The sequence below is a fragment of the Hyperoodon ampullatus genome (assembly GCF_949752795.1).
Source record: "Hyperoodon ampullatus genome assembly, chromosome: 4".
NCBI classification, from domain to species: Eukaryota; Metazoa; Chordata; class Mammalia; order Artiodactyla; family Ziphiidae; genus Hyperoodon; species Hyperoodon ampullatus.
Genome location: NC_136917.1, coordinates 146441663 through 146454296, shown reverse-complemented (window position 1 = coordinate 146454296; position 12634 = coordinate 146441663). Strand labels below are relative to the sequence as shown.

Below are 12634 nucleotides of genomic sequence, written 5' to 3'. Positions count from 1 at the left end.
AAAACTGTATATTATTCAGTTATAACTTATGGCTTCCTTGGACCTTTGAAACAACTTTCCTGAAAAAAATTTATCTGAAACAAACTGAACTACATGTTTTCAACATATACTGATCTTAATCATGAATTAAATCCTTCCACTGTAACTGTACTTCTAAGGCAGACACTTCAGGAATGGTATGTAACAAACCTTATTAGAAAAGATGATACTCTATTCAATGAACAATAAACTATTATGACTAAGATCCCATTAATTTTTAGTGCCTTTTTTATCCTGACACTTTTCACTGAGAGTTCAGTGTAAATTCTAGGGCATACAGATGTTCATAAAGACTAAACTTATGTGTTGATCTTGGTTAGTTATTCCATATATTCTTACAGATTTTAAACATCATCAAATATTCTGCTGCGAGACATTGAGAGGTATCGTCCACCAGGCTGATACCTGAAAGGTGGATAAAGAAATGATCTGAAGCATCAAAAATAAAGAAGGAGAGAAAAACAAGGACACATTAAAAGGAAGTGGCTACATAATTTGTAAGAACTGTAAAATCTATTCAGTAGCTGAAATCAGGAACTTATCCAAGAACGTTATCCCAAAGGGATTTACCTAATTATAAATCAACCAATGACTGTTTTAGAGCCTATGACATATGACACATATGGCGGGGTGAGAGATGTAAAAAGAAAGGAGTGGGGAGATATAAAATACATCATGGAACTTAACAGATTTAAAAACTACTCTAGATTGTTGAATATAAATAGAATATTCTTTTTGCTATTTATAGGCAATACTATAGCAAAATATCTTCATGCATATAATGTTTTGCTTTTGCTTAATTATTTCTACATAGTATAGTAGCTAAAAGCACAGACTCTGTAGCCAGTCCTGGGGTTTAAATGCCTGATTTTGTCATTTACAAGCCGTGTGATCCTGGGTAAGTTACTGAGCCTCTCTGGATGCAAATTCAATTGGACTTAAACCATAAAATACAATTACTGTTGTTAAAGTGCTTAGAGTAGTGTGCCATCCAGTTACACCTATGTAAACTATTGCAAAATATGATACATTTCATAAATGGGATTGTCAGAAATAGGCATATAAATATTGTTAAGATTCTACCAAATGATTTCAATTCTTTTTTGTTATTTATCATACTACTAGTAGTAGTTTGTGAATATACTAATTTCAATCACCACCACTAGATGCTATAATTTTTTAAATACAAAAGCATTAGAAGGTGTTAAAAGGTTTCAAAGGTTGCTTAATATGCTTTTTATTAGTAGTAAAGATGAATACTTTCCTTATGGTTATCTCGTCAAGTCAGAATGTTATTAAAATTTCAGAGGAATGCTGGAGCCAAAATGATAAGCTGGAACTTACCTTCCTGATTCAGATTCAAGAGGATCATCAGTGAATGTTTCTGCATTAAAATCCAAAGGTTCTGCATCTTGGAGGAGTTCTATTCGGTCCCTTTCAGTCCTATTATTAGCCCTGGTATATTTGGATGCTGCTGCAAAAGAAGAAAAAAATGTCCACTTCCTATTGTCTTTATGGGTCACAGTCTATGGACTCACAGAAAGAAAAGTCAAGATTATAAAGGATCTGAATTTTGATTGTAAAGACAATATTAAGAAAAGATAACTACATAGTTATCTTAAAATTAGATTAAAATGATTAATAGTATGATAGAAAATAACAAGGAAAAGTTATCCCTTGTACGTAGTCTAAGCTCAGAAGCAGCTATAGTGCAAAGACTCAATATGAATCAGAATTAGTATTTAACTACGGTATCATAACAGTGAAATTGTTCATAATCAAATTAAGTTTCTCAGGGACATGTGAAAGTATGAGATTAGATCATTCCCTAACACTATACACAAAAATAAGCTCAAAATGGATTAAAGACCTAAATGTAAGGCCAGAAACTATCAAACTCTTAGAGGAAAACATAGGCAGAACACTCTATGACATAAATCACAGCAAGATCCTTTTGGACCCACCTCCTAGAGAAATGGAAATAAAAACAAAGATAAACAAATGGGACCTAATGAAACTTCAAAGCTTTTGCACAGCAAAGGAAACCGTAAACAAGACCAAAAGACAACCCTCAGAATGGGAGAAAATATTTGCAAATGAAGCAACTGACAAAGGATTAATCTCCAAAATTTATAAACAGCTCACGCAGCTCAATAGCAAAAAAACAAACAACCCAATCCAAAAATGGGCAGAAGACTTAAATAGGCATTTCTCCAAAGAAGATATACAGACGGCCAACAAACACATGAAAGAATGCTCAACATCATTAATCATTAGAGAAATGCAAATCAAAACTACAATGAGATATCATCTCACACCAGTCAGAATGGCCATCATCAAGAAATCTAGAAACAATAACTGGAGAGGGTGTGGAGAAAAGGGAACCCTCTTGCATTGCTGGTGGGAATGTGAATTGGTACAGCCACTATGGAGAACAGTATGGAGGTTCCTTAAAAAACTACAAATAAAACTACCATATGACCCAGCAATCCCACTACTAGGCATATACCCTGAGAAAACCATAATTCAAAAGGAGACATGTACCAAAACGTTCATTGCAGCTCTATTCACAATAGCCCAGAGCTGGAAACAACCTAAGTGTCCATCATCGGATGAATGGATAAAGAAGATGTGGCACGTATATACAATGGAATGGAACTCAGCCATAAAAAGAAACGAAACTGAGCTATTTGTAATGAGGTGGATAGACCTAGAGTCTGTCATACAGAGTGAAGTAAGTCAGAAAGAGAAAGACAAATACCGTATGCTAACACATATATATGGAATTAAAAAAAAAATGTCATGAAGAACCTAGGGGTAAAACAGGAATAAAGACACAGACCTACTTGAGAATGGACTTGAGGATATGGGGAGGGGGAAGGGTAAGCTGTGACAAAGTGAAAGAGAGGCATGGACATATATACACTACCAAACGTAAGGTAGATAGATAGTGGGAAGCAGCCGCAGAGCACAGGGAGATCAGCTCGGTGCTTTGTGACAGCCTGGAGGGGTGGGATGGGGAGGGTGGGAGGGAGGGAGATGCATGAGGGAAGGGATGTGGGAACAGATGTATATGTATGACTGATTCACTTTGTTATAAAGCAGAAACTAATAAAAAAAAAATTAAGTTTCAGCTGGTTGCACACTGAATGCAGGGGGTGCTACATCTCACTTCTCGGCTAGGATTGTTTTTTTTTTTTTCTTTTGTGGTACTCGGGCCTCTCACCGCCGTGGCCTCTCCCGTTGTGGAGCACAGGCTCCGGACGCGCAGGATCAGCGGCCATGGCTCACGGGCCCAGCTGCTCTGCGGCACGTGGGATCCTCCCGGACCGGGGCACGAACCTGTGTCCCCTGCATCAGCAGGCAGACTCCCAACCACTGCGCCACCAGGGAAGCCCTCGGCTAGGATTTTAAGGTGTAATCAACTCAAACTCTTCAAAAAAGGCCTGAGTCTTTTTCCCATGAAGCAAGAGTTTAGGGCAGTAATGTCCAACAGAAATAAATTCCAAGCCCCGTATTCACTTTTTACTAGTAGATACATTAAAAAAAGTAAAAAGAAATAGGTGAAATTAATCTTAATATATTTAATTTAACTCAGTATATACAAAATATTATCATTTCAATATGGGGCACCAGCTACACTGCAAATGCTCAACAGCCATATGTGGCTAATGGTTACCATCCTGGTCAGCACAGATCTAGAGAACTAATTCCTTCTCTACGTGAATGGGGTTTTCTTCATAAACAACCCAAATTTTCACAATGCTATTGTGAGCAGCTCAACAGCTTCAAAAAAACTATAATATCTTTTTGAAAATTTAAGGCAAGCCAATTCTCTCATATTTTTGTCATCTTGGACTCTGCCCTTTACCGTTTCTCTCATTCATTCAGCAAATATTGGTTGCCTACCACATGCCAGTTTCTAACTCATCATCCTAAGGCTTTGTGTTTCCTCTTCTCTTAACCATTCTCCATATTCCCAGATCTCTGCACTCTGTTAACTCCAAATCCATGATAAACTTCCAAATCTCTTTGTAGAATCCTCCCTCTATTTTCTAGCTTTAACTGAAACTTTAGTTTTCTCCTATTTCTTCTACACTAAATCTCATCCAAACACATCCTTTCTTCTTTATCTCCAGGGTCATCTCAAGGGTGCTTATTTCATGCCCTCATCATTTTTTGACTGCATTACTAAAACAGACACTAAACTGGTTTCTGTCTCACTTCCCTGGAAATCATGCTTTATATAGATGTCAAATTCATCTTCCTAAACCAAAAATCTGTGCATGCTTCTTTCCATATTGAAATCTTATCTTTGGGATAAAAGCTAAACTTCTAAGCATGGTAATACCTGTTTCCCAACTATCTCTGCAGCCTCGCCTCTCATCAGGCTTCTCATACTTTAGGCTCTAGTCATAGAGAAAAACCTACATTTCCCCAAAGGTTCTCTCATGTCACTCATTCCTCCTTCTGCCTAAAACCCCTTCACCTGGCTAAGTACTACTTATTCCTAAACAGTACTTCTTTATAACAGAAATCTGTTCCCAATAAAGAATTCTTTTTCCATCCCCTGAGCTGTGTTCCCTCAGCATCAGGCATGCCCCCTTACACTCTCTCAGCATCCCTGCATCTCCCCCAAAGACAAACAACCTCTGCCTTCTACTCAGTGCTGGATCCTGGGAATTCACATTCCCAGAAGCAGATGGCAGGGTCAAGGATGTGGGGAGGCTTCCTAACCCAACCCACTGACCCATGTCTTCTGCCTGATATCAGTCCCTTACTAAATTATAGGCAAACCAAGGATGGAAGTTATCTTCTTTGTATTCCTGTATTCCTGGGAAAGTACCTGATATATATGGGTCAATCAGTAATTTATTATAAAAATGACTGAACAGCCTGAAAAACATCTAGGTAAATAGAAATCAGTACCTGCTTACAATGTGCCTGGGATAAGTACTATTATTTAGGTAGTGTAATTACAACTATTCACTTGATGTCCCAGATGTCTCCTTCTCCTACCAGAATGCGTATTTGAGTTTCTCCTTCCTCTCACACACTGAGGGATGAAAAAAGTAAAGTCACTGCAGAACCACATTTATAATTCTATAAAGGCATTTCTGGATGGGTAACTAATCCTCAGACTCTATGCAAGCAAGCATAAGAAAAAAATTTCTTAGAAAACTAGACAATAAACTACTTACATCGGTTGGTACTAATATCTGAGAAGTTTGATTCTTTTGGGTCAATATGAACATTTCTGTTTCTAGTGGAATCTTCTCTACTGTGTCCATAACGTTCTTTCCATTCCTAGGAAGGAAACACAAATGATTATATAACACAAGAACACACAGTCAGAAAATAATTCATCAGTGATAACAGATTTAGATTACATATGTAGAGTAATATAATCTAATTCTTTTTCATCAGGAATTCATCAGATAATCAGTATAATTAGCACAGTGCCTTTAGAAATCATAAATACTTTTCTTATCTCTAAATGCTTTTAATAGTTGCCAAACTTAACTTAAATGAAGATATTTATAGACATTTTTGCTAGCTATGATTATTTTAAGTTATTGAATTCTATCTAAAATGTCAAAATAATTTTACAACTACAATAAGGTTACCTTGACCATGTAAGAGTTATGATAACTCATAGTAATTAATGAGATGTTAATAAAATTTTCTCTCACTCAAATAAACTACAAATCGTAGAGACTGAAAAGTCATTTCTGATAGCAAAATTAGAGTTGTATACAAACATAATTAGGTAATGACTCACGTGGCATTGTGTCTTAACTGCACTAAAACCTTATTAACTGGGATTCTACTCATTAAATTCTTAGAATTGAAAGGAACTTTAGAGGTCCTAATTAAGCCTCCCATGCAGTGCAGGGTTTCGTTTTAAAATAACCATGCCAGATACCATTTGGCTCTCTTACTAAATGACATGGAAATTTCTATGTGTGATGATCCCATTGCAATTTTGGTAAACTGTGGAAGTTTTCACAAAGAGGTGAACTCTATTTCCAGTCACTTCTGCTCTTTTGTTCTAGTTATGCCTTCTGAAATTAAAGACCAAGTCTCCCTTACATAACATACACTAAAATACACGAAGACAACTATCACGTCTCCTGAGTCTTCACTTCTCCGGTAATGGACACACTCAGGTATTGAAAATTTGTGGTAACTGTGACTAGATTTTTATCATTTTTTGCCTTTTCAATTCTCTAGGAGGTTAGTTTGCCTCAGGAAACGAAGGACTAAGGAAAAATTAAAGAGGAATAAAATTAATGTCATATTACAAAAAAAGCATAATTTTCAAGCAATCAAAATCACTTTAATAGCAAAATTGCATGAATTTATTCACTTATCCAATAAATATTTACTGAGCACCTACTCTAGGCAAGAAACTGCTAGATGTTGGACATGAAGTAATTTATTACTAATGACTTTTTAGAACAGGTCTGACAGGATACCTACATGTACATCTGAAACTATTAAAACTGCTTTTCTGGAAAAGTACCTCCTATGTCTTTTTCCCACTGTTTTTAGCCAATTATTCTAAATCAATAAGATTCTTACGATATTGTACATTAATCTTTAGGTTACAGAAATGTAATAAGTACGGTACTTACTCTTCGTCGATTTTCACCTTCTTCTTGCCGTTGCCTTTTTCTCTTCTCTAGAGACAGAAAAGTGGTCTCAAATTTGGTATAACATGGTTTAATTAGATGTAGAGTAACTGAAGTAAAGGTATCAGGCTATGACCAATTTCCTTTAAATTACTACAAAGCCAAAGGTAATAGGTTATTGTTGGAAAGAACCGGAGAGGTCACCTAACTCCACAGAGAATACTTTCTCTACTTTTGTTGGAGATGGCCCTTTAGGCTCTGACTAAATAGCTTGAGTGAGGAAGAACTTCTTCCCCATGGTGACTTGAAATTTGTTTCTCTGCAACTTCTCTTTTTCTTTATGTCTTGTCTTCTAAATTAAGTTCATACTTCTTTCTGCATAAGAGTCTTTTCCATTACTCTTTTCTGGCTATATACTCAGTGGTTCTTTTCCAGAAGATATGTCCTCCAGACTCATTCTGGCTGTCCTAGCTTCCTTCTGACTTGTCAGTCTTACTCTTGAAAATCTTACCCAGGACTGGATATGATACTCCAGATGAAGTCTAATTAATGCAAAAAGCAGCAGAACTATTACATTAACTAGATACCACCTTCCTATGAGAGCATGTGAAGGCTACGCTGGCTTATTTTAGAGCCACAATACGTTTTGGATTACATTTAAATAAGATCACACAAAACCCCCAGACCCAAGTAGGGAGAATGCGTAAGAACCAATGTCCCAAAACTCAAGTTTTGTTTTTCTTTTTCCCCCTATTCTACCATCACTTGAACATCAGGAAATTTGATACACTCAGTTTTGAGATTAGATTCTAACAGAGTGCCATGTATTCTAACAGATTGTTAATGATTACCACATTCTAAAAACCAGCCTTGGCCTGAATGATTTCCTATGCAGCATTAAACTAATGATGATTCTTTACCTTTTTTTTATGGTGATTCCTTAAATTAATGAGTTTTCTAACTGTATTTAACTTGGCAAATCTATTTCAAAGCAAACAGGAAAATGACTCCAACACCAAACAAGGACGTTATTTAGTTGCAGACATGTTAATTATTAAATCCTCTGCAGAATTTCTTAAAGACAGATGAAACAATCATTTATGTTTTCGAATTATTTTTGCTATGAAAGCTTTCTGTAGAATTTTAGCTAAAACATATTAATTTGTAATTTCTTAAGATAGATTAAAAATTTCAGGGCTTCCCTGGTGGCGCAGTGGTTGAGAGTCCGCCTGCCGATGCAGGGGACACGGGTTCGTGCCCCGGTCCGGGAAGATCCCACATGCCGTGGAGCGGCTGGGCCCGTGAGCCATGGCCGCTGAGCCTGTGCGTCTGGAGCCTGTGCCCCGCAATGGGAGAGGCCCGCGTACCGCAAAAAAAAAAAAAAAAAAAAAAAAAAAAAAAAAAAAAATTCAAATCATACAAACATTAATTTTGTATTCTCAGTCTTAGCACTTTCCCTTCGTTTATTTTAAAAGACAAATCTTACCTCGTCTGATTAATTCTTTTCCTTCATCAACTAAGTCTGATGTCATATCATTATCTCCCATGAACTGCTGGAAACCAAGTAGATTCAAACAACGAGTTCCCAAGCTAATAAAAGTCGATTTTCAAAAAGATAAGCATTATTTCACACTGTAAATGTTTAGATAAATTAATTGTTCTTTAGTATTTGCACCCCACAGAAGCCTGTGGTTTATTACTAGTTATCATGTCAAGTTACCTAGAGCTACATTTGTCTTTTTTAAGAAGTACTTATTTCCCTTTCTAAGAAGCTTATATGCCCAGTACTCCACTGACTAGGGTATGCACCAAAGCCATATTTCTTACAGACACAAATTAAGTTAGGCCTTTAGCATACCTTCAGAAGATTATTATAGCAGGATGCTAAACAATGGCTATAATACAAAAGCAATTTATTATTTTCTTATATTCAAACAGCAATTTTAATAGTGAAAATACACATACACAACCAGTATTTACAAGTGTAGAATATTCTGGCTTAGAAAGTCTTAGTTATGCAAATTGATTTTCATGTTTTATTTTTTTTATCCTGAGAACTAGTCAATTCTATTTAAATAGGTGTTACTATAAACTCAGAATTCATTACTATAGCTTATCTGGGGGTTATCATTTTATATCTTATTTACTATTTACTTTAAACCTCACTGTTGTACAAGACAGAAATACTCTGAAAATATGGCATGCAAGGAAGGAAGGATTAATATTTGTTAAACTATTATGCATCAGACAATTTACAGATACTCTTATTTAATTCTTATTATAATTCTAAGAGATAAATAACACTTTACAGATAAGGAAACAGAGGTACAAGGGGTTAAAAACCTTGCTAAAGATCAATTAATAAATTTTAGGCCTGAGGATTTAAATCCAAAACAAAACAAAAACCAAGCTCTTTTTATTACCTTAGTTCTCAAACTTTTTCATTGATGTACATTTTTTTTTTCTTTTGAGGTAGAGAAGAATAGCTTTATTGCTTTGCCAGGCAAAGGGGGCCACAGCAGGCTAATGCCCTCAACATATGCCCTCAACACCATACATGGAGCAAGGGGGAGAGAGGAAGAAGGAGAAAGGGAGAAGTATGTGTGTGTGTATATTAGGAGGAAGAGAAAACAGCGGAGCAATTTAAAAAAAGTGAAGATCTCCCACTTTACATTAGTGATGTGTAAAAATCTGGCTAATTCATAAATTATCTGCCTGTTTTAATATATAAGGAATGCTCTGTATGACTTAATGGTAAGTAAAACTGGGGTTTCAGGTAGATGGTCATGCTAATTCCGTGACTTTAAATATTCCCTTACCATCTTCATATTCTTGTGGGAATACTATACTCCAGGATGAGATCATTGTCTCTGGGAAGGTCTTAGCTTTGTCTAAAGTGTCAGGAAACAGCTTTACATTCTCTAGGCAGTTAAGTCTGAATATTAGCTCTGGGTATGGCTGTGTGTTAGTAATATGGGAATTAGACTAATTATGGCAGCATTTCAAAAGAAAACTGGCCTATAAAGTCAAGTTACCATTGAAATGTCAGCAAGGCATTGCTTCATATACTCCTATAATAGAGTATTTTTATAATTTGAAAATTGAGGAATATGACCATTTTTTTCTCTTAAAGACAAACGGGCACTCAAAATTTATCTTAATTAACTCTAAAACAACACTTTTAAGGAATTATTTTTAAGTTCAACAATTTTCCTTTTAGACATAATTCCTTACATTTGTTTAAGATTTTTATAGTTGACAAGGCACTATCCCACCCATCTATTCCTCGATCAGTATAACAATCTAATAAGATGAGATGCTAATCTTACCAACATAACTACTAACATGAGAAGATACGATTTATACATCACAAGCTCTTAATGTTCCATTTGTAGTTTATAAACTGTTCAAATGAATAAGCATATAATAAAAATTTAATTTTGGATATCCAAAGGATGATTGGTCTCTTCCTTTAATACATCATTTTCATAGTATAAACCTCTGTCTTTTCTACCTTATGGAAAAAAATTGAAAATATTATATTTTTTTATCAGTTCAAATTAACTGTTTTATTCTAAATTATAATCCTTTAGCTCCTTTACTTATGAGAAGGTAAAATATATATGTTTTACAAAATTCAATAGAGAATTTATTTCAAACAAAACTTGTCTGTTTACTCAATATCCTAGTATTAGAATATCAGTACAGTAATGTACATTATTTACAATAACTATATAATGGTACTGAAAGATTTAAATGAAAAGTGGTTGGATGAAACTTATTATCAATAAAATTTTTTTTTTAAGTGGCATTTTTGGTGTGTCACGGAGCACTTAAGCAGTGAAGAGGGTAGGCAGAGTACAGGATATGGGCACCTAACACGTGGAAGTAGGGAAGACGGGGGGCTAGAAGCCAAGCACACCTGTCTTTTAACTCCTTTTGAGTCTGATCTCTGCCAAGGTTCTACCACTTTTTCTGATCCTATAAAAAGAGCAGCCCACGTACTTTCCTGCCTTACACGTACTGTCTGTTTCAACTGTTCCTCACCTGACCCTTTTTTCTGGCTATGATCTGAAACATCTAGAAACCCAAAAATAATTGTGGGGAAAGCCCTAAGACTAATATATGTTACTGGATAGAAGCTGGGTATGGGGGTGCTTTATAAGCTACACTGGCTGCCAGTATCACAGGCCAGGACTCAGAGTTAACATTCTGTAATTAATCCTATCACTCTGTAGACTAAATATGTGTAACAGAATAAATCTCTCTCTTTTCTTGAAAATATCTTTGGAGGGAGAACCTGACCCAGTCACTCAAGCGACCCCTTTAAACTATGCCTAGCACCCACAAAGCCACAATAAAACAAACAACCAGAACCCAATCAGTGAATATTTAAAAGAGCTTTAAGGAGAAAAGTTATCCAGATCAGACTAAGCGTATGTGGAAAATAAGCAATGTTAAGTTTCTTACCTAAAATAAGTAGCAATGCAGAGAATTACCACCAACATAGGATAATATATATAGAACCCATCTGCAATAAAGGATAAAACTTTCATGGAACCCATAATCTGAGGAGCAAGAAAAAATTAAATCAGTACAGTTCTATATCTTTCATTCTTTTTCATCATTAGAAAATTCACCCATAACCATTTATATCAATTAATTTGGAGTTTTCAAAAAAGTAGAAATGAAGCACTAAATAGACTGATTTTGAAGTTCTCATCACAAGAGGAAAGAAATTGTAACTGTGAGGTGATGAATGTTAACTAAACTTATTGTGATAATTATTTCACAATATATATATATATATACCAATTATGTGTACACCATAAACTAATATAATGTTATATGTCTATTATATCTTAATTTGCTTATTTATTAAGATATTTCTCCCCCAAATATTAATATTTTATAAATACTACTGAAAATCATCAAATACATTAAGACCATAAAGGTTAATATTATTATAGGTCAGGTCTATTGATATTGCTCAGCTGGAGAACTTATATGAACCAAAAAATAATTTTTTATAATAAGAGATGGCAATATCACTTTTATTCAATCATTAGTAATTACATATACAATCTGTAAAACAAAGTTTTAGTAATTTCTAAAAAGATCCTAATAATGCAACAGAACTTTTCCACCAGCAGTAAAAAGAAATTTCACAATAATAGCACCCTATATAGATAATGAATCTAAAGAACTCTTTTTTGACAATACTTACAGATGTATAAGCAGTTGGCTGTGTATTCTGGTGAGAGATGGATGAATCCATATGGGTCAAACCCAAGAAATTAAGACATAAAGGAGGAGTCAAACGGCAAAATAACCTGCAGTAAGTGTTAATAAACACAATATATAAAAAATAAAGCAGCAAGATACATTATATATTATGTTGAAATACATTAAGAACATTTCAGATCATTGTAACTATTATTCTCATCCATTGGTATTTTTAATTCTTAATACAAACTGCCCTTACTTTTGAGACATTCTGAAAATCCTATTAATCACATCTTCCTTAAAAACATCAACACCTACAAGGCAAAACTCCAGCCTCAGGATATCTCCTTCGGTGGTGTTTGCCACTGCTTTATCCCAAGAATTTGTAGAGTGCCTCTGTATGTGCCTCTTCCACGTCTACCATCTATGTAATCTAAATCTGTCTCAATAGCATGACGAGGACAGTAACATCCTCAAGGTGACTTGTACTCAGTACGTAAAAGATCTGAAGTTTTATCAAAGTATGTCAACTGACAATTACAGGTATAAATAATTGTTGGAGCTCAGTTTTGACCAGATAAAAAGAGAACCTTACAGAACTACAGAGTTGGAGAGTAGGAGGAGACAAAAATGAAGAGAGGGTGTGAATACAAAGAGGTAATATGAGGAGTTCTTTTGTGGTGATAGAATAGTTCTGTATCTTGATTGTGGTGGTGGTTACGGGAATCTACACA

At 35.1% G+C, this 12634-nt stretch overlaps 1 protein-coding gene across 2 annotated transcripts in view; it reads right to left on the bottom strand.

Annotated features, from left to right (window-relative positions):
* Positions 1-383: 383 nt before the first annotated feature.
* The window catches only part of LMBRD2 (LMBR1 domain containing 2), a gene marked incomplete at both ends in the record, with an annotated part of 32680 nt that continues 20429 nt past the window's right edge, over positions 384-12634 (bottom strand). The window contains 7 exons of one of the 2 annotated variants that reach the window (XM_079702789.1): positions 384-444; positions 1384-1513; positions 5241-5346; positions 6678-6724; positions 8161-8264; positions 11145-11242; positions 11902-12007. In XM_079702789.1, the coding sequence (XP_079558915.1) occupies positions 384-444; positions 1384-1513; positions 5241-5346; positions 6678-6724; positions 8161-8264; positions 11145-11242; positions 11902-12007 (652 nt within the window). The remainder of the gene's footprint in view (positions 445-1383; positions 1514-5240; positions 5347-6677; positions 6725-8160; positions 8265-11144; positions 11243-11901; positions 12008-12634) is intronic. The other variant, XM_079702790.1, reaches the window with a different exon arrangement.